This window comes from Cucurbita maxima, unplaced genomic scaffold, assembly GCF_002738345.1.
Source record: "Cucurbita maxima cultivar Rimu unplaced genomic scaffold, Cmax_1.0 Cma_Scf00049, whole genome shotgun sequence".
Taxonomy (NCBI): domain Eukaryota; kingdom Viridiplantae; phylum Streptophyta; class Magnoliopsida; order Cucurbitales; family Cucurbitaceae; genus Cucurbita; species Cucurbita maxima.
The window spans coordinates 738,379-759,713 of NW_019272065.1; the positions used below are offsets into that span (position 1 = coordinate 738,379).

The 21,335-nt window shown below is 35.8% G+C and overlaps 3 protein-coding genes across 10 annotated transcripts; 2 read left to right on the forward strand and 1 right to left on the reverse strand.

The window, feature by feature from the left end:
- The first annotated feature begins 190 nt into the window (after positions 1 to 190).
- Positions 191 to 9,435, forward strand: LOC111471118 (two-component response regulator-like APRR7). Of its 8 annotated transcripts, none has more exons than XM_023116789.1 (9): positions 191 to 469; positions 841 to 1,407; positions 3,822 to 3,983; positions 4,094 to 4,227; positions 4,518 to 4,682; positions 6,568 to 6,754; positions 6,838 to 7,231; positions 7,329 to 8,124; positions 8,982 to 9,435. In XM_023116789.1, exons 2-9 carry the CDS (start codon positions 1,059 to 1,061, stop codon positions 9,087 to 9,089), a joined length of 2,295 nt encoding a protein of 764 aa, XP_022972557.1. In that variant the 5' UTR covers positions 191 to 469; positions 841 to 1,058; the 3' UTR covers positions 9,090 to 9,435. The 8 variants fall into 8 exon arrangements, with proteins under 8 accessions (XP_022972557.1, XP_022972561.1, XP_022972562.1 ...); XM_023116793.1 differs by having other exon boundaries at positions 191 to 455; XM_023116794.1 differs by having other exon boundaries at positions 191 to 455; positions 905 to 1,407.
- Positions 9,436 to 11,319: 1,884 nt separating this feature from the next.
- Positions 11,320 to 16,154, reverse strand: LOC111471168 (thylakoid membrane protein TERC, chloroplastic). Its single transcript, XM_023116864.1, has 15 exons — positions 15,924 to 16,154; positions 15,763 to 15,846; positions 15,556 to 15,617; positions 15,391 to 15,467; positions 14,620 to 14,707; positions 14,411 to 14,491; positions 14,283 to 14,339; positions 14,119 to 14,203; positions 13,613 to 13,662; positions 13,346 to 13,402; positions 13,157 to 13,235; positions 12,811 to 12,869; positions 12,418 to 12,475; positions 12,213 to 12,325; positions 11,320 to 11,631 (listed from the first exon to the last, which is right to left on the reverse strand). The coding sequence occupies exons 1-14, from the start codon at positions 16,060 to 16,062 to the stop codon at positions 12,234 to 12,236; spliced, it is 1,068 nt and encodes a 355-aa protein (XP_022972632.1). The 5' UTR covers positions 16,063 to 16,154; the 3' UTR covers positions 11,320 to 11,631; positions 12,213 to 12,233.
- Positions 16,155 to 16,806: 652 nt separating this feature from the next.
- On the forward strand, positions 16,807 to 20,286 carry LOC111471169 (protein MODIFIER OF SNC1 11-like). The gene is made up of 5 exons (XM_023116865.1): positions 16,807 to 17,233; positions 18,161 to 18,241; positions 18,359 to 18,481; positions 18,647 to 18,707; positions 19,002 to 20,286. The coding sequence occupies exons 1-5, from the start codon at positions 16,926 to 16,928 to the stop codon at positions 19,005 to 19,007; spliced, it is 579 nt and encodes a 192-aa protein (XP_022972633.1). The 5' UTR covers positions 16,807 to 16,925; the 3' UTR covers positions 19,008 to 20,286.
- Positions 20,287 to 21,335: the final 1,049 nt, after the last annotated feature.

Genomic DNA, 21,335 nt, shown 5'->3' on the forward strand with positions numbered 1-21,335 from the left:
GCTCGCGGCTTTAGATTTCGTTCCGCTTCTGAAATCCGTGGCCCGAGTTTTCGGCCACGTTGGAAATATCTTCGTCATACGTGGCACATTTAAACCATCCCAGAGCTTCAATTTGTCCACGTCATTCTCCGTGAGCTCTCTACAATATCTTCTTCCATTTTTTTTGTTATTATTTTGTTATATCTTCAATTAGTTCTGAAGGGAGAAGGAAAAAAAAAAAAAAAAAAAAAAAAAAAAAACAGAAAATTCGGCCATTACCTCATTTCTTCAACCTTTGGCTTCCGGGTTCCGAGGCTGGTCAAGAACTTCGTCACTGCTACAGTACTCGAAAATTGCATAGAGGTGAAATTCAACCAGTTCTGGATTGAAGAGGAAGTTAATCTCTAGATTCTCCATTTGTTGAGACCTTTCTTTTGTCTTCTCCAGCCTCCAGATCGATCTATTTCATGAGATTGGTGAAGTTCTGATGGTGATGTTCTTCATGCATGTTTTCATTTCTAACGCTGCGGTTGTTTGATTCGTAGCTAGTCGATTTTGGTGATCCATACTTGTTTTATTTGCTTTTTTTTTCATCTTTTTTTTTTTTTTTCAGTAAAAGTCAATGATGAATCTACATCAAGTTTGTATAGATTAGTTCGTTGATCTTCTAGGTAATTTGTAGATCGGTTTTGTGGAACGTAGGTTTTTTGCTGCTAATGTCCGGAGATTCTCGGTTTGATTCACTTAGGGTTTGATAATTGTTTTGTTAAAATTGATTTATTAATCTGTCGGGTTCAGTTACGTTGTTTCTTCACTTTCTTGGATTAATTACTTAACGTCTGTAAACATTTGTTTTTGCAGTGTGTGTTGTTCTTGTTTGTTCATATGTAATGGTTAGGGTTTTAAGGTGCGGTGGTTTTTCCAGGGAGAAAGCGACCATTGGATTTTGAGGCTCCTTGTTGGATTTAGAATATGCACTGAATCTGTCTCCAATCCTCCACCATAGTCTGCCTTGGGGTTCTTGAACACTGCATAGAGCTATTTTTTCTGAATCTGATTGACGTCAAGTACCAACCCTGATGAGTGCTAATGCCGACAGGCACAAAGTGAAAGAGTTAAGAGGACCAAATTGTAACGCACAGGATGGGAATGGAAGTGTGAGCGATGGTGTGTCTGGAAGGGAACAGAGACCGGTGGAGGAAAATGAGTTGAAGGTCAATGGATTGACTAGAAATGCAGAAGATGGGCGAAATCCTACTGTTCAAGCCCAGGACATTGTACAAATACAACAGCAACAGCAGCCTCAAGGATCTATGGTCTGCTGGGAGAGATTTCTACATCTTAGGTCCCTCAAGGTTTTGCTTGTAGAAAACGATGACTCCACTCGCCATCTAGTCACTGCACTGCTTCGAAATTGCAGTTATGAAGGTCAGGAAATTGGTCTTTCTTTAAACATTTTCTCCCTGCACATGACTGGTTATTGATGCATCTACATTTCAAATATTATTATTATGATTATTATTTGTTTTTCGATTTCAACTGTTTATGGTCTGAAGTTTCTGTTAACATGTGAACTTTGTTAGTTAGGAAATGCAAATTTCATTGCATGAGCAAATGTCTAAATCACTGTACATACTTTAGCTAACAGTATAAACATAAATGGAAGGGATAAAACTTGAAAGGTAACGCCTAAAAGAACTACCACGACTGATTGAAAATATATAAGCCTATAATTTTAAGTACTTCCAAGTATGGAGAATAGAAGAGATAACAGTGTGAAAGAATCCCAGATGATACTAATCATCACAGTGGCAGGTTCCATTTTTAAACAAAGATCTTTATAATATCTGCTTCCATCCTTACCTTCAAGCTAGAGTATTCTTGATTAGCTTTCTCTAGAGCTTAGAGTTTTTCTATGAGCTCCTTCTAAAGCCTGGAGTTCCTCAGTTCTCTTTTTGTGCTTCTCCTTCCCAGCTCCGGTAAAATGCAGCTGGGCAATTCTACTTATGTAATAGTCTTTTTTTGTCTCTCTGCAATAGCAATGCTCTTTAAATCTTCCACTTCTCTACTAGCATCATCAACTCGTGCTTGAAACAGTTTGGCCTCTTGAAGTTTTATCCTAAAAAATAAAAATAGTTTCCAATTTATCAAAAGGAGGTTCCCTATAAGAAACTGTCTCCATTACATGCTTTTCATTTTAATCCTATTTGAAACTAGGAAGAGCACTAGTTTATATGATTCATATACCTGCAGGTCAATGGATACAAATCCTTTTAGGAAGTATTAATTTCAGTTGCTTACTAATGATTGAAAAAATAATTGTTTATCACTGGAAGTAATTCCTTTCCCTGATGAATCTGCATTTTTTTTTTTTTTTTTTTTTTTTTTGATATAGCTCCTTGTTTAATAGTGCACAATTTGATTCCCTGGCCCCTGCTTCTCAGTTTTTGTACTAGGAAGTTGATGTCACTAATGTCTTGTTTGACGGATATGATTATTGGTTCTTCAGGTTGCCTTTGTTTTCAATGCGTGCGTTGGGTTAATATGTTGGCCCATGCCTTAATAATGTGTGTGTGTGTGTGAGTGCTGCATTTCTTGATTCACCTTATTTCAGACTCACTTTTTCTTCTAGATGAAGAAAAGTATAACTTTCCATTGTTCATTTTTTCTTGTTATCAAATATGGAAAACATGCAGGAATGAATGTAAGGCATCCTTCAGTTATGAGCTCTTCTGTTACTCTAATTGTACCTTGGGAGTAGACAAATAGTTATCTGGAAAACTTAGCAGTTTCCCATTCGTCAGGATTTTTTGAATCTCCTGTATCTTTACAATCGGTTGAGCTTCAAATATCCTTTCACAAATTTGCTGCCCATGATCTGACTTTCAATTGGGTTTTATGTTTGTTTTTGTTCTCTTCTGGTTTACCATTCTTTCTTCTATGTCGGCATTCCTAGTTATTGCAGCTGCAAATGGACTATACGCATGGAATATGCTAGAAGATCTTACATAATATGTTTGTGTGTAGTACTTCATTTCTCGATTCACCACATTTCAGACTTATTTTTTCTTCTAGATGAAGAAAATTTTAAGACATCCTTCAGTTATGAGCTCCTGTTACTCTATTGTATCTTGTATGTTGGGAGTAGACAAATAGTTATCTGGCAAACTTAGCAGTTCCCCGTTGGTCAGGATTTGTTGAATCTCCTATATCTTTACAATTGGTTGAGCCTTAAATCTCCTTTCACAAATTTGCTGCCTATGGTCGGACTTTCAACTGGGTTTTATGTTCTCTTTTGTTCTCTTCTGGTTTACCATCCTTTCTTCTATGTCAGCATCCTTAGTTATTGCAGCTGCAAATGGACTACACGCATGGAAGATGCTAGGAGATCTGACATAATGTGTGTGTAGTGCTTCATTTCTTGATTCACCACATTTCAGACTTATATTTCTTCCCGATGAAGAAAACTATAACTTTCCATTGTTCATTTTTCTGGGTAGCAAATATGGAAAACATACAGGAATGAATTTAAGGCTTCCTTCAGCTGTGAGCTCTTCTGTTACTCTATTGTATCTTGGAAGTAAACAAATAGTTATCTGGCAAAGTTAGCAGTTCCCCGCTGGTCAGGATTTGTTGAATCTCCTATATCTTTATATTCGGTTGAGCTTTGAATATCCTTTATTTTGCTGCCTATGGTCTGAATTTCATTTGGGTTTTATGTTCTCTTCTGGTTTACCATCCTTGAATATCCGTTCACAAATTTGCTGTCTGTGATCTGAATTTCAATTGGTTTTATGTTCTTTTCTTGTTTACCATCCTTTCTTCTTCGTCGGCATTCTTAGTTATTGCAGCTGCAAATGGACTACACGCATGGAAGGTGCTAGAAGATCTGACAAATCACATAGATCTTGTCTTAACAGAGCTGGTCATGCCTTGCTTATCGGGCATCGGTCTTTTATGCAAGATTATGAGCCATAAAACAAGGAAGAATATACCTGTGATTAGTAAGTTTCTTGAAGTGTCTAGTTTATCAATAGTATAGCTTTTAAGCAGGTTTATCTTTCTATGCAAGCTAATCAATTGAATTCTTGATTCTGATGTGATACGTATGCAGTGATGTCTTCTCATGACTCAATGGGTTTAGTCTTTAAATGTTTGTCAAAGGGTGCTGTCGATTTTTTAGTGAAGCCCATTCGGAAGAATGAGCTTAAAAACCTTTGGCAACATGTTTGGAGAAGATGTCATAGTGTGAGTACTTTCACTTTCGTGTGTCCCTTCTCAATTGCATTGCATTGATAAACTGACTTTATGGCTTATTACAGATGGATAAATATTAAGAGTGAAGTACTCTTGATGTCCTCTAAACTACTTATCTATACTGGATGTCACTTTCCTTTATGAGATCTGCCTAAACTTATGCCGGATGCAATATCATAGAATTTTGGTTCGCGTGTATTTTCCATGTGATATGGCTTTTTCGTTGGGAACTTGATATTTCGTATTAATTATGTCATGCTGATATCTAGTTTTTCTCTTAGTCTAGCGGTAGTGGATGTGAAAGTGGCACGCAGACCCAAAAATCTGTGAAGTCAAAAAGTGTTCAAAAATCAGATAACAACACCGGGAGCAATGAAGAAGAAGAAGACAATGAGAGCATTGGCTTCAATATTGGAGATGGAAGTGACGACGGCAGTGGCACCCAGGTATTATAAGTTCTTGTTAAGAGATTAACAGGATATAAGATTGTTTTATATGGACATTAGAGTCTGAAACATATCTGGTCAAGGATAGTAGATTTCTCTCGAATTACTTTTGGCTTGACAAGCTCTTTTCTGAAATGGTGTCATCACGATAAAATAGTTGAATTCACCATAGATGGATTGTCCATTATATTAGATCGTCCTTTCTTGTTTCCCTTGGATTACTTCTTAGTTACAGTGCTAGTTGCTTGTTTGATTGTAAATTATCGTAGAAGTGGAGACTTATTTGTTAACATGCATTTCTGTGCCATTGTGGATAACTTGCAATGCCCCATGCTCGTTTATTCTAGTTTATTCTTCATTGTCACTTAGTCATCTTTCCTGTGCATTCATTGAGTTGATTGTTGATACCTTAGTTTGCTAGGAATTGTTAGCACTTAATGTCTTTCCGAAATCATGTTTACCCTTGGTTGGGGACACTGAAGATGGGAGCTCTCTTTTTTCTTCTCTCTGTGTTTGTCTTCCACCCTTCCCCCCAATTTATCTTTTTATTCTCCGGTTTAAGCATGCTGAATTGATCGATGATATCTTATGCAAGGATGTATAGTTTTTTATAGACTAAAAAAAAAAAGTATTAGAGTGAACGAGATTACTATATGCTATATTTAGTTCAACCCTTGTACAATAGCATGTGTTATAATAAAACAAAGTAGTTGTAGGAATCTTTTAAGAGCTAAAGTGTAACGACCTATGCCAAGGATTCAGATCAGGATTCGACACCTTATGGCCCCACTATTCCACTTCATCTCCTGCGACATGGTCACTTTAGCTACTCCTCACTTCTTAAGAGTGAAGACTATTTCTACCTACCAACATGAGTGCTTTCAGCATGTTTTGTCTTCACTCACATGCATCTTAGATTTTTTTTTTTTTTTTTTTTTTTTTTAATGATTGATCTCTATCCTTTGGATGTGGTCTTGTTTCATTCATGGACCCCTTCCTTTACTTGAGTATCACATAAAACAACCTAGTGATTGACCAGAAACCTTATTCCTACCCTCGGGCAAGAAGTACGTTCTTTTTTCCTCATCTATTATCTTTATTGGAATCGATATTCATCAATATCCTTCTCAGTATGTAGTTCAATCCTGAAAATATCATCTGTTTTGACATAATATGATTGGTTTAAAAGTCTTGACATGACTGAATTTCAATCTTGGAACTGTTAGGACTGTTGCTTATCAATGATGGTTGCTGTCCGAAATTCTGAAGGTTTTCCAAAAGAAGAGTAACCCCCCCCCCCCCCCCCCCCNCCCCCCCCCCCTTTTCCTTTAAAAAAAGAGACATTGAGCTTTGATTGTGGAAAAAGTTGAAAGAACGTAAAAGGAAAAGCCAAAAAAGGCATACAGAAAACAGCCGAAATTAAAGAAGCCAAACAACAGGCTATAGAAAAAGGAGTTCCAATCCACAATATGGAAACATAATGGGTAACTGCAGGAGTCTTGGTTCTCAAATATAAGCATTAGGCCTTGCCAATGATCAAATCCTTTCCCAAGATTTCTCCAAATCCCCAGAAGTGCCAACAGTAACTAGTTTCACTTTCTCTTTCTAGTTCGTTGTAGTGTCACCTTCACTAAGCAAATTGCATATTGTGGTATAAGCTTACTCAACGACTTTCAACTTTAGTGCCCCTTCTCACTTTGATCAGATCAAATGCACTTTTATCCTTTTAGCAGCAATCTTGTGACCGGAGTTTTTTGTCACCATATGAAAGGGCAGATAAGTGGTTACATTCTTTTTTCCCATTGATAGGACCTTCAAGATCATCCAGTTGAAAGCTTTTTGTGGGGGGTTGCTAATTTGGTAATGGCCTGTTATTTTTCTGCAGAGTTCTTGGACCAAGCAAGCTATAGAGGTTGAAAGCCCTCGACCAGTATCTGCATCAGCATGGGATCAAAAGCGTGAACGTCCTGATAGTACTTGTGCTCAAGTTGTCCACTCAAATGCTGATGCATTTGGTAATAACGTATCACCTGTTTTGACAGCCGAGTGCCAGGTGCAGAAAAAGCAACTTGGTATGCGTTCGAATATTGGGCTGTGTCTGAGAACTTTATGAACTGTTAACCATACGTGTAATATCTTGTATTTATTTCTTCAGAAACTGTTTCCGTGGGTAGAGTTGAATTAGGCGTGCACATAAATCTAGATTTACAACTTGAACTGTCTGCGGAACATCCAACCAAGCTAGCTAACAGACAACAGAATATTATGCTTGAGATAGGATCCAATGGATTTAATGAGCAGTTTAACGAACAAACAAATGTTACTGGTCTTGCTACAAATCTTAAAGATTCTAAGTTGGGTGTCACAGTGTTTGAGGCACCAACCAGCAATCCCAAGATAGACATTAAGAATAAAGATGTTACAGATTCAGGAGAATTTCCATCCCTTGAGCTTGGATTAAAAAGGCTTAGAGGAGTTCAAACGACAGGGAAAGCAGACCAAGATGAGCGGAATGTTTTGAGACGCTCAGATTCTTCAGCTTTTTCTAGGTTTGTGAGAAATGGTCCATCCTTCTAAATATTGTTTCAAAATGTTGAGGCAATTGCCACTTTGACCAATGAAAGTTCACTGTCCATACATTCACAGGTACAATGCTGGCTCAAATTCTAACAAGACTCGAACTGGGAATGCTGGGAGTAACTCTTCTCCTTTTCTTTGCTTAGAAGTTACAAACCAAGAGAACATGCAAGATATTCGATCTCATTCGAGTGGTAATCCTCCCAATCAATGCTCAAATGGAGATAGCAATAATATTGACATGGGGTCCACTACGAATAATGCATTTTCCAAGTCCATAGTCATTAATAACAAGTCAGCAATGGCATCAACAGTCAACTGTTTGAACCCGTTGGCCCAACCTATTAAGAATGACAGTCTATCTGTTCCTCAGCAAGCTGATACTACCAATAACGGTACAATTACAACAATGCAAACTCAGTCTAATTGTGTGCACGGGGAATCTCAAATTCAGCAACTTTGTCAAACGTATGATCACACTCATCTGCTTGCCCAAAATAATCAACAAAAGTCATCTGAGCGTAATGATTTTTCATTAAAGAAAATATCAGCTGCGACACATTGTGGGTCATCCAATGTGTTAAATGGCCCTGTAGAAGGTAATGCAGCAAATTATAGTGTGAATGGTAGCGCCTCGGGCAGTAACCATGGAAGCAATGGCCAAAATGGGAGCAGCACTGCAGTAAATGCTGGAGGGCTGAATCTGGAAAGTGATAATGGAATAGGCCGGAAAAGTCGAAGTGGGGATGCCAGTGGAAGTGGTAGTGGAAGTGGAAACAAAGTGGACCAAGACAAAGTCTCACAAAGGGAAGCAGCCTTGACAAAGTTTCGCCAGAAACGGAAGGAAAGATGCTTCCATAAAAAGGTAATGCTGCTTACTCCCTCTTTAGTCCAATGGCTGTTATGTCTATTTTATGATCCCTCGTCTTGTTCTTTGCTCGGAAAGATCGTGATTCATATTTCTAGGGGCATTTTCTATGTCCAGTGTGAACCCTCCACTTCATTTTCGACCCCCATGTTAAATTTCAGTCAATATCATATTTCTCCGCCCCACGTTAGATTTCAGCTAGTATCATATTTCACTGAGAGAGTAGCTATCAGCATAACAACAAGTACTTTGAGGAGAGTAATTCTATCCTCCCTTACTGTTATTTCGACTTGTGCTGTCTTTACCAATAGTCTGAAAGTCATTGAGAAGCGCAGACACTGAAATTGCGCCTTGAATGAACACTGCACGGATACAAACACGTGTCTATACTACATGCATTTCTGTACATTTCATCTTAAAGGAAATTACTTTTTTGGGTAATGTTGCATAAAAATTTGAATTCCTTTTTATTTTCTCAGATGAAATAGGAACTATACTTGATGGTTATAACATGATAGTCTGATAAAACATCCTACTCGAGGTTGCTAAACCTCGATCACTTCTTTCAAGCACAATGCATCAGGTGTGGGGCCGCAATATATTCATATTTGTGGCATAGTAAAAAAGGGATTTCACTTGGAAAAGAAATTATTTGATGTTAATGGATTTCCCAAGGTTCCAACTTACCAATGGAATTCTAATCAATTATAATATGCAGAAGTAGAAGTCTCGCATTGGTCTTTCATTTCATTGTGAAGTAAATGCATCTATTGTCATGCTTTCCTTCTTCTGTGTCTTGCTGCTGAGATTCTGACTTATTCTTTAGGGATATTAAGATACTATTTGCTCTGCAGGTGCGATACCAAGGCAGAAAGAAATTGGCAGAACAGAGGCCCCGTGTGAAGGGACAGTTCGTGAGACAAAACACAAGCGAAAACACGAGCAATGTTGGAGATGGCTAAAGCCATTGGCATTGTTTTGGTAAACAAACAAAGATTTGGTTTTCCCTTTAACAAGAAATGTCCATGTGCATTTGGGAAAATAGAAAAATTAGAGTGTACCATTTTAGACAGAAAAATGATGTTTTTACTTAATAATTCTAAATTAGACAGACAAAAGCTGAACTGGACTCTGTTGCCAGTGGCTACTGGACTTCTAATTCAAGAAGGCCTTCTGCCTTTCTGCATCAGAAAACTCTACTTTAGTTTGTGTTTGGACACAATGTGAGTGTATTATTATTCATTGTTACACCTCCTCTCTCCTTTCCTTTCTCTTCTGTACAACTGGAAAACTCTCACATTACTACCATTTGATACATAGCTTTCTTGTTGTGGTTTCATTTTTAATCATAGAGAAACTTCCTTCCCTTAGCGCTGGCACGAAGTCATAGCATCAGAAAGTTCATACGATGATGTATTCTTATTGCAGACATCGATGTCGAGCGAGCCACGTGCAACCAACACCACTAATGGCTGGATGCTTTGTAGCTTCTGCTCATTACAAAGGTATCAATTTCTCCCATCATATTGCTGCTAATTCTATTTGAGTTACTTTATATTGTTATTTTCATATTTCTCTTTTCTTTTAGCGCGTTTCTAATTTTTCGTGTAATTTTTCTTCGGTTCCAACTCTGTTATAACTTGATCTCTTACAATGTTGCAACCCAACATAAAGTGGATTTGGAGGTGGAATTATTAAATTTATGGATTAGTTTGGTATAGTTTGGATTAGAATATTTGATAAACTAAATCCAACCGAACTATTGATAAATGGTAGGGTCCCATTTAGACATGAAGAAAGAACTCAAATCAAAATCAATTTTTATTTGATTCCTCTTTAAATAAGTTCGGTGTAGCTTTCCACATCCTGATCTCTACGACGCATGTGCATCTCTCATTTTGTTTAATTTATTAACAACTCCCACGGACTTTTTCCCCCTTATTCTTGTCGGCCGCTGTATATCATTTATTGTACATTAATTGCAAAACTTGAACTTAATTTAATCAAATGAATGAAATTGTTACCTTCAACATTATAATTAAATTAAATGTATGAAATTCTTGATATTGTAAGATGTGTAAATAAAATTGTAGACATAGAAATTTCTAAAATGACTAATATATTACTTTAAATTGAATAAAATCTGAAAACCATGATATATTATTGACCAAGTCACAATTGAAAACTGTTGATACAATCATTGCAACAATTTATGTAACATAAAGATCAAGTCATCCAGTGTATAGGCGATAGTCCGCGTGTGTAGTTGAACAATAGTTGAACAAGCTTGAATTTTGTCCCCATCAAAGGAAAGCGGTCAATAGAAGATTTCTTCTTTCTTTTTACTTAGCCCTTTGCATGGAAAGAAAAGATTCTGAAATAATATGATTCAACTTCAAACCCTTTTGAATGTAGCAGATAACAACGGAGCTCGAGAATTGATGTGTATTTGAATCGTAGGGGCTAGTAATCGACGATATGGTCATATTGGTGATGTTATTGTTGTTGTAATCAAGAAAGTCGTCCCAAATACACCTCTAGAAAGAAGTAATGTTCAGTTGTCAAAGACAAACCTCGCCTAAAGTCTAACAAAACCATAAAGTCGGATCAAAAATTGAATATAGGGCTCGAATTCCTCTTAAGGCTGGCTCATGGGATTTTTCTTTTCCGATCTTAGATGCAAATCAAGGACTAAGAGCTACTTTTTCCAATTATATTCAATATTATGTTTACTGGAAAACATTTCGATGGTTGGAAATAAATTTAGTTCTGTGAAATAAATTATACCACCTTGGAGTGAGAGTTCAAATTCTTTTAATGGATCATACTCTAAATTTTGATTTAAACCCCTTTTCATTCTCGTGTCGGGAAAAATGATTATTTAAAAGAAATTATACAGATTTTGTAGCATGAAAATTTATAACTCAAGATGAATGTGTTTAAAAGATTATAACGTTTGTACTATTGATTTCTCTTCACTATTTTAAATGTGTGCTGAACAAAATCAATCATCGATAGTATAGTTCTTTGTAAACTTAATTTAAATCATATTGTCATTCTAAAATTAATAAAAGTTCAAATCGAATCAAATTACAAAACAAAATTGCCAATAATAATATTCTTAAATAGTTAAGTGTGCTTCGATCAGTTAGTAATTGCAAAATCAGTAAAGATGAAGGAAGTAATTTCATGTGGAGGAAGGTATCAACTTGATAGCAGAAAGATACCATCACATTTTTTGCATAAAAATTTGTACGTTGTCCAAAAGCTCAGATCTACAGAAAGGTTCTGAACTTCGTTTGAGAGAGAGATTTGGAATTATTTGCAAATAACAGAGGAAATTCATCCTCAGCACAACAATCAAGACTGGTAAAAAGAAAAAATGGTTCTTCTAGCCTCCAGTTTTTGTAGACAGCATAGCAGAATGCGCATCCTTTTTTCTTTTACTGCCTACAGGCAAGGCTCCAGTGACACGTTCTTGTGTGACAATTTTGACACAAAATTCTAGCAACCATGGACATAAGAATCAGAATGTAGGAAAATTCTAACGTTATACTATAAAATAGTGTTTGATTTTTTGTATTTATTTTAGAAGAAACAAGGATCTATAAACCACACAATGAGAAGCCCCCCTCACAAACCAGAGCTACATCAACAGAGCTTCCCATGGAGGATTCGAAGCAAACTATAAGTTCCAAAAAAAAAAAAAAAAAACTTGTGCCTAAGACTAGAGATGAAGTAACTTGTACAAAGTTACAAAAATCACTTAAAGTAAAGTACAAGCGGATGCACACGGGACATATGCTCTAAATTGTAGTTTTTGTTTTTTTTTTCTTCCCACTTTTTGATAATTGGAGGAGCATCGTTCACTCCCTACATTTCTACATTTTTGTATTATGCTCATGGTCTACTCACTAGCTATATTGAATAAGAGTTTTGAGTTATGAAGTTTTCGACTTACAAGCTTGAAACTAGGGATTTAAGTTAATTAGTTTTCAGCTTAGGAGCTTGAATTTAGGGTTGTTTTTTTTAAAAAAAAAACAAAAATGAAGAAGCAAAAACTAGATTCAATTGAAGTAAAATACCTGTATTTTTTGTTATCATGATCAATCAGACTTCTTCAGTACACTCAACAGGACCCCAGTGCTCAGACTTAATGCAACAAAACCAAGAGATGCCTCAGTTGGGACGTGGAATCCTGCAGGAAAACAGATCAATGAGTCCTAGAATTTTGAAATGCATATCCAAGTCCTAACAGATTTGAAATATCTAATTCGCGGAAGTGCTCACCAAAGTAATCCAGGATCATCTTACTCCCAACAAATGCCAAAACAACACCAATAGACGGCTGGAAGGAGATAGAAAATAATGAGAGAATTTCCTTCAGTGGACGTTCATAATAGTACAACCGAGTGACTAATAAGACATCGGTTACATGGAAACGCCAAAACTGCTTTCAAAATCACAGGATGGGCCATAGTATTTGTCCACAAATATAAGACCATCTGATTGTTTCAAACGATTTTAAAATTTTTTGCAGTTTAATCAAATCATCTGAAATCCTACTCTATATCAATGGTATGCTCGTTCGACTTTCACAAAAGACATTTAAACTTGAGGTGTGCCAACTCCACCATTTTAAACTTGACTCTCTCCTGATTTTGTACAAGACTAATATTTTACCTGTAGGTACTCCAATTCTGACATACCATCAGATACAAGCACAAATAGGGATCTCAAACCTGCAGTATATCAAAATTGTGGTCACTATGCATCTTCAGAAACTTAAATTCCAGAAGACATACAAACCAAAGTTACTTTAAACTTGATAAAGGAAATAAATGAACAAAAATGTGTTCTTTGATTTAATAATAGCAATGAAAACTCTTTATCCCATTGCCATCTACTGCTCATATCTCGAGATGTAAAGAGTAAGAAAACATCAACGTCAATTACATCATCTCCACCCCCCCGCCAAAAAAACAATACACACATAGAGGTTAGTACAAAGGAAGGACAACAGAATTACCTAGAATGGCAAAAAGATTAGACGTAAACACTATGAAAGGGTCCCTTGTAACACCAAAAACTGCTGGTATTGAGTCCACCTAGCACCAAGTTCAAGAAAAAGGAACGTTAACTGAGCATTTCCGTAAACTAAAAATGTAAAGTCAAAAGATATCCTATTACATGTATAGCATGATTATGAAAAACATACTGCAAATGCTATATCACTGAGCTCAATTACTGCTACGGTGAGAAGTAAAGGTGTTGCCTGTCCAAAATGTTCGAGACCTGTTAGAAATCATGTGAAAAATAAGTTTATATAATAGATTCACAAGCTTTTAATAGAATGATGTGACATGCTTTTCAATAAGAAAAAATTTAAGCACTCTTATCTTACACTACAAGAAAGCATAATCAATAATATTCCGAAAAGCAACAATATATTTTCACATGCTTGACCTAGTCCATCATGACTTACTTTCTTAACACCCTCCTGAAGTGTAAAAAAGCGATTCCCATCATAATTAGCTGCAACAATTAAACAGGGGAAGTAAGATCTAACCATTAGCATAAAACGAGGCAAAACCCATTTGACTGTAAGCTAGCCAAACAGACCTGAAAAAGTAACACTTTCACACATTGTTTTCTTGTATAATTAACAAAAAGTGAAAAAAAGTTTGCTTGGAAAAATATCCATTCTACTGCAAGAAATTTTTATTTTCCCCCTTTATATATAGATAACTCCTCTCAATAGCTTCATATGTTGCCAAGCAAAATATAAACAGTATTTTAAGGAAAATCAATCATCATTTTGATGAGGTTCGCAATTTTTCTTGCACCATACATGCACAAAAGGTGCAAAGGAGTCTAGTCTCTACTTCCTCTTAATAAATAAGTAAGCTAAAAAAATAGGACAAATGACCAAGCACAACACGAGTCCACATTCCAGCAGAAGAAAGAAACACGAATATAATTGCAGAATACCTGCCACAGGGATTAATTTTTGGCACGTCTTTACTACAAAGTTGTCTGATAGATCACTGTCATCCTCTTCATCACTGGCAAATAACTGCAGAAAGTCATACATTTACGGTAAGAGATCCTAATAACCAAACGTGGGGGACAAGATGAAAAACTTAAAAATCAACCTGAAAAGATGAGAATAGAAGTATGGCAGCCAGAAGCAGGTTTACTCCTTCAAATCTCTGAAACAGTAGATATAGTCTCAGGTAGACCATATAAGCAAAGTGGAATATAACATTGAAAAGAAAGTTACCTGCAAAGTGGCTGTTCCGAGAAGTATGATTGTCAGACGAAAGACAATTGCACCAGCAATACCATATGTAAGCACCCGATTCTATATTTCCAAACCAACAAATCATCAAGATGCATAGTCATCAAATTATACTATAAAGAAAAATCATATTAATAGTTTGCAAGCGAAGGAGAAACTTAATTATCGACAACTTTGCAGAAAGTTAGCACCTGATACTCGATTGGCACTTTGAAGTACTTGAAAATCAAAACAAAAACAAAAAGATTGTCAACTGACAAACTTTGCTCAAGAAGATACCTGAAAATTGTCATAAAATAAGGCATTAATAGAGCAAAAAGAAGGATAATAAAGTGAAGCATTCTAGTTCACGCAATCATGAGTTAAGGCATCATCCAAATCTCCACATCTAAGAATAAACACTGAAACTAAAATATGGTTCTCGAGGAAGAGTACACGCGCTACGGCTTACGCAGCATACGTGATTCTTTGTGTTCGTTTGAGAAAAAGTAGGAAAGAACAGAGTGGAGTTCATTCCTCAAGGTGCATAAAAGTAAATTCTTCAAACGAGGCAGCTAAAGTCACATCTATGATCTGACGATAAACAAAGTTAAGATCAAAGCTCGTATCATAGTATCAAGTGTATAAACATATACGTGCCCTCTTGTCCTAATTAAGCTGCACAGTCCTTCTACACTTCCATGTAATGAACAGTTCAAACTTTTTATCTTTCATGAATCCAAGTACCAATGTAACCAGAACTTACGGGACCTAGCAGTGCAAATTGCATTCTGTATAATGTTCTCCCGTAAACAGCCATTTTTTTTATTTCCCATTACCAATGAAGTTATAATTCGCATTCCATTCAATCCGATTCCATTTGTCGTCGTATCAACAATTCGCTAAAAGAGGACAGACAACTTAAGGAATTGTGTCTTTGTCTTTAATGGAGAGACAACTTTAGTATGCAGTACGCAACATACCCAGCGAAAAATTCAGATGCCTTGCCCGCTCCATCTTTCAAGCCCACCCCGATGCCAAATGCCAGTGCACTAGCAACCTATAACAGAAAATGAAAAATAGCTTACAAATCAAATGACAGCCAAACTATTCGATCATCCACAAATTAAAGATCAACGAATGCTTACACATAAAGCAACATTCCTAATTGAAGAAACTTTACTTTCGGTCCCCTCGGCCTTATCGGCTTCTGCAAATTTGTCTCACTGTTATCGTATGATGAACGAGCAACCACAAATGAAAAACGTCTCTCTATTATCCAAGTCTAATTAAAACAATCATGCACAAATTTCTCCATTAACCTAATAAAAAAACTAGATGAAACTCTCACTGACCTGCAGTAGATGGATCACCTTCCCTCTCGATTCGACTGCCACGTCGAATCAGAGAACGCGAAGCACGACGGCAATTAATGATAACTACAAATACGAATTCACACACACTCGATGAGATTAACGCCGATCTTCAGTATAGAGAGAGTAGGGAAGAGCGCAACCTGGAGAGAATTGAGGAACGCGATTATGGACAATCTCAACCGATGTCCGAGGATGAAAATGAAGCTGCGATGAAAGCCTGAGCCATGGAGAATCGATCTTGGAAGAAATTTGAAGACCATGGTGGACGATTGAAGCCATTTCCACCGCTTCGAACACCAGAGACTGAGGCTTAACGAATCTTATCCATTGTTTTTTCGGAGCTTCATTCCATGACGCTGAGTTAGAGAAACAGGTCTACCATATCGACATATCGAATGGCTTTCGTCTTCTTGTCGACACGTCGTTCACAGTCTTCGGATTTTCTCTCTTAAAAACATTTTTAAATAAATATTTCGGATAAAAATTAATTTATACCCACAAAATTTTAAAATGGTATAATTAAAATTTAAATAACCAATTTTAAATTAAATATATTCTTTTATTAAATTATTAATCTCAAAACTTTCCAATTTTATCTATTTCATCCCTAAAATTTCAATTTTGTTTATTTTTAATTTTATGTTTAATAAATTTTTAAAATTTTAAAATTTTAAATTTAGATTTGATTTATTTGATTTTTTTCACAAATTTATTAATATAAAATTAAAAAATTAATATCTAAAAAATTAGTTAATTAAAAGAAATTTGTCATTTTTTTTTATTTTCAATATAACTTTAAAGATGAATTATTTTTTATTCTTGCCAACAAATTTTAATTTTAATTTAATTAAAAGAAAAAACAATTTACAACATTTTTATTTACGGAGAAAAGTCGGTAGATCGCATGACGGGCTAAATTTGGAAAATCACTTCCGATTGTCCAATGAAAATCCACCACGTGGCATTAAGAAAAGGAAAGTTTCACCTGTTTTCTTTCTGATGCGAATTTATATCTGACCAGAGACTGAAACAGAGATAGAAATCCGCTCGGCGCTCTCTTTTACGCGGCAAATCGCCTCTGTAGCGTTCGTGGTTTGCAAGCAGTCTCCGACTAGGTTTCCGGCCTCAAATCTGCGCTTCCAATGACGACAGTAGCATCTGCAGGACTCAGTGACATCAGTAATAGCAAGAATCCGGTTGGAGAAAACCCTAATCAAGCCCTAGACCCTGCGATTTCTTCCTCCGCCCAGCCTCCTGCCTCTATTCCTCCGTCGTCAACTGATGGCGGACTTTCCAAGGAAAGGGATGAACCCAAGGGCTCCGATAAGGTTTTGGTTGAAGGGGATGGTGCATCGGTTTCTGATATCCAGAGGAAGATGCGCCGCGCTGAGCGTTTTGGGATTTCAGTGCAATTGTCTGAAGAAGAAAAACGTAACACTCGAGCGGAACGGTAACGGTTTTTCCTTTTTAGTTTCTGCTCTACGGTGCATGCATGTCTTGCATCCTTGTGCTGATGCGAATTTGAATCTACTTGGAGATTATGCCTTTCTTTATACTTCTTTTCCTGTGATTGTTTTGAATCTATTTGTTTTCTCTCTTTTTACGGACAAGTGTAATGATAAGTCACTGGTATTAATATTACGTTACTATATCATGAACTTCCTGAGTAGGGATTTTGACAAACTCAAAATTTTATATATCTCCCGTCATAAGTTTGACCTATGGTTTGCGTATGCAGTTACGAGGTCATTGGGTACTTGTAGATTAAGATTTTCTGGAGCATATCAACACTGTATCATTATTTAGTCAGATGTATAGGTTTTATTGCACAATCTTACTGTTCATATTCTGGTAATGGGTTGAAATTTTACTCGGAATGGTGTAATTTTAAATCCAAAATGATTGGACTGGCGTATTGATATATGTCAAATATCATTCACTGTTATATCTACATGAGAGAAAAAAAAAAGGAAAGTGGTAGCCCTTTCCTTCTCTCCTATCCATTCTCAAGGGAAGCTTGGAATGGTTTGTTATGCCCTTTCCATCTATCTCGGTACTTCCCTACTTGTGCCTCTCAGTGCACGAAGCAGCAACGCTCTGGCACTTCTTTAAATGTGAGAGCCTTTTGGTCTTGTCTTTTCCTGGGTGTTCTGTAGTAAGTTTGGTTGTGCTAAAATCTTCTTAGATAAGTTGAAATATTGGGATGTTATGTGGGACTTAATTCATTATTGGGGCTTATATTGGTGCTCTCTTTCTTCTTGTTTCTGTTATTAAAATATTCACCTTTATCTTTAATTTTCCAAGTTCTGTTAAGAGTCATGTATTTTTTCTTTTTCTATAAAACATTTATCATATTGATTGTTGAGGACAATTACAGGTTTGGTATGGGTACCACAAAAAATGGGTTGGGAGCATCAAATAAATCAGAGGAGGTGAAGAGAAAAGCTAGAGCTCAGAGGTCTGTACTATGTCTTATGGATTGAAGTTCCCCCTGTCGAATAAAGAAATTGTATTTATTGACTTTTGCTCATTCATCTTACCTTTCAATCTTTTTCTAATCTTTTTGGTTTTTTAGGTTTGGGCTTTCTGCATCAGTGACTACTGAGGATGAGGCAAAGAAGAAAGCACGCCTTGCGAGGTTTTCATCGTCGAAGCCAGACACCCAGGAGGAGGAAAAGAGGAAAGCAAGGGCACTTAGGTATTGGGCTTGAAATTTTGCTTCCCTGGTTTGGTTGTAGTTAAATGAAACGCTTCCAGTTCTGTCATCTATGGTTTGTGAAGATTGTGCATGGAGTATGTAAACATTAGAAATAATGCATCTATAACATATCGTTTGTTTTTCTCTTTATTTTATGTGGTGCAGGTTTTCTAATTCAACATCGAACTCTCTCACACAAGTGGATGGGAAAGGAAACGTTGAGACGGTATTGTTACCCTATTTAAGTTTACTTTTCTATCTAGTAGGAATTAGGGAACTGTAGTGTAGACTTTTCTCCAATGCTCTTACTCCCATCAGGCAAGGTTGGAGGTGGTGCCTGAAAAGAACATTCCCTTTTGATGGCAAGATATCTTTTGTTTGTAAAATTTTTTTGGTGGTTTGTGTTTTTTAAGAATCTGATTGGCATTCAGGCTGTAGAAACTGCATCTTAACCCAATGTATAATGTTTCTTGTTTAACCTGTGTTATCTTATCTGATGGTTGATTTCTTTCTATGGCAGGTCTAGTATCCTGGTTAGGGTTCCTTCCCTGTAATGGCTTCCATACCCATGTGCATTCCTTTATATGATTATGTAGTGCGAAAGTCTTCCATTCTACGAGCAGATTCAATACTGCAAGGTGCTGTACTAGGTATTACTGGGAGAAGAGGTTCCCTTGGTTCAGTTGTGTCAGGATGTTAATTATCTGGTTAGGTGTTATAGTAATAGCAAATACCTCCATAGTTCAAGCCTATCTTACAGTTTACTAAGAATATCAGAAATTTCTGAAGTTTTTAACCCTCCAACGTTTTGATTATCATCTTCAGTTTATCTTCTCTGTGACATGACAAGTTGGATGTTCATGATATCATTTGAACGGCAGTGCTAAGTTTCTGTGTGAATTGGTAACATCATACACTGACTGGTTGAAATTTACTAATTTTGTCAAATTGGCCTTTAGTATTAGAGAAGTTAACGCATCTTGAATTTATTTGAGTCAATATCATCAGGTTTTTAGTTTTCTAACTAGAATTTAGTTTTTATTTGTTAGCTTCTTGTTCCCTTTTATGGTAGGATTTTCTTTTTACTGATTGTAGTAATGTAGGATTAATGGAGAACTCTCAATCTATGGAAAAGCTTGCATGTATACCTTCTACCTTTTCGTTTCCATAGAGAGATCAAGAGTCTGAGCACAGCTAGCTATTATCCAATCATTTACAATTGAGGTTTAACCACTTTGTAAGATAGCAGCATATCTCATCTCATCTCATGGCATCACTTATAATTTGCACATCATGGAAATGACTACTCATTTTTTAAACACCTACTTTTTCTATAACCTGTCGGAATACTTTGATTAGGATGATCATGTGTTGAATGTTATTTAGAACTGCCGTTCAAAATATAGCTCCAACTTTTGTGAGGATAATAAACTGAAGATGAGATAAATCTTTGGAGGGGAAGAAAGTATCAAATCTGTTGGTAAGTGGATTGAATTCTGTCTTCTGACTTAGGAGTCTCTGATATTCTTGTTTGGTAAAAGAGGATAGGTGAAGTCTTGGAGGCATTTGTTGGCTCTCTTAGTATCTGCATTTATTGAGTTCTGTAGCTGAGAATGGATTGTACTCCACAAATAGGTTTCCCGTTAAAAGTGTTTGTTGTTTCTTTCTTCTTTTCCTTTCTTTCTTGTCATAGTCAGTTAGCAAGTATGTGTATTTAGGTTGTTTTATATTTTTGGTTGGATGTAATGGGTATGGTATGGAAGGACCGCAACATTTATACGAGGGAAACGATATTTCGATCTAAATTTCTTGTGATGTATATGTTTTTACCTCCATGCTTGTCGTACGGTACCGGTGTATTATTAAACGTCTTGTACGATTCTGTGATTACCAGATGGAAGCAAGAACCTTAAAGATATTCTCATTTACTGCATATTTAGTAATCTTTTGTTGTGCTTATGTTCTTGGGAAGGCTGCTACAGCTTTGCTGAAGAGAACATCAATCTGGTACGTTATTTTCTTGCTTGATTCTTACTAAGATAGGTTAAAAATGTGGTTTTTCTCATATTACTTTTTACTTTTTAACTGCGATCCCAGCTTTTTAGGCCTGGTTGTTACCCATTAATTCTTTTGTTTTTAGTTTTTGAAAATTTATTGTATTTTTTACTTTTTCCATTATTTTCTAAAACTATAAAAATTAGTTTTTAAAGGAACTTCTTTGGTTTTTTTGAGAATAAAACCAAAATTTTTTAAAAACTTTGTTTTGATCTTACTAGATATGAAAGTATTGTTAGAAGTTAGAAATCAAAACAAATAAATTTATTAGTAATTAGTAAAACTATTACTTCTTTTTTTTTCACTATCTTTTCTTTTTTGAAAAGAAAAATCCCGTTGTTGCAGTTTTACTACGTCTTTTTGATGATTTATGATGTATGATGGCATGTCGGGTTATTTATTTATATTCTACTAAAAAGCATGTGATATTATGCTGTCGGGTTATTTTTATTCTACTGAAAGGTATGTGATATTATGCTGTTCGACTAGACCAACTTATCTTCATCTATACCTAATTTAGATTCCATTTCATAAGCTCCAAAGTTCACTATACAAATTAATTTAATGTCATACCCAACTTTTTATTCTTACCATCGGTATCTACATATATGTGTGTGTATATATATATATATATTATACACATGTATATATTTATTGTGTAAACTTATAAAAAAAAAACATCCCTCATATAAAAAATACTTTTATTTTCATTTAACTACAACCAAACCAGTCAGTAATTAAAAAAAGTATATATATATAATTTTTTTTTTTCAAAAAAAAAAAAAAAAAAAAAAAAAAA

Coding starts and splice junctions, on each gene's coding strand:
- LOC111471118 (XM_023116789.1), top strand. CDS start 1,059: ATGAGTGCTAATGCCGACAGGCACAAAGTGAAAGAGTTAAGAGGACCA. Junction 4,228..4,517: donor TTTGGAGAAGATGTCATAGT/GTGAGTACTTTC, acceptor TTTTTCTCTTAG/TCTAGCGGTAGTGGATGTGA. Junction 6,755..6,837: donor GGTGCAGAAAAAGCAACTTG/GTATGCGTTCGA, acceptor TTATTTCTTCAG/AAACTGTTTCCGTGGGTAGA.
- LOC111471168 (XM_023116864.1), bottom strand. CDS start 16,062: ATGGCTTCAATCGTCCACCATGGTCTTCAAATTTCTTCCAAGATCGAT. Junction 14,204..14,282: donor TTCTATTCTCATCTTTTCAG/GTTGATTTTTAA, acceptor GACTTTCTGCAG/TTATTTGCCAGTGATGAAGA. Junction 13,236..13,345: donor TCAGTGATATAGCATTTGCA/GTATGTTTTTCA, acceptor ACTTGGTGCTAG/GTGGACTCAATACCAGCAGT.
- LOC111471169 (XM_023116865.1), top strand. CDS start 16,926: ATGACGACAGTAGCATCTGCAGGACTCAGTGACATCAGTAATAGCAAG. Junction 17,234..18,160: donor CGTAACACTCGAGCGGAACG/GTAACGGTTTTT, acceptor GGACAATTACAG/GTTTGGTATGGGTACCACAA. Junction 18,242..18,358: donor AGAAAAGCTAGAGCTCAGAG/GTCTGTACTATG, acceptor TTGGTTTTTTAG/GTTTGGGCTTTCTGCATCAG.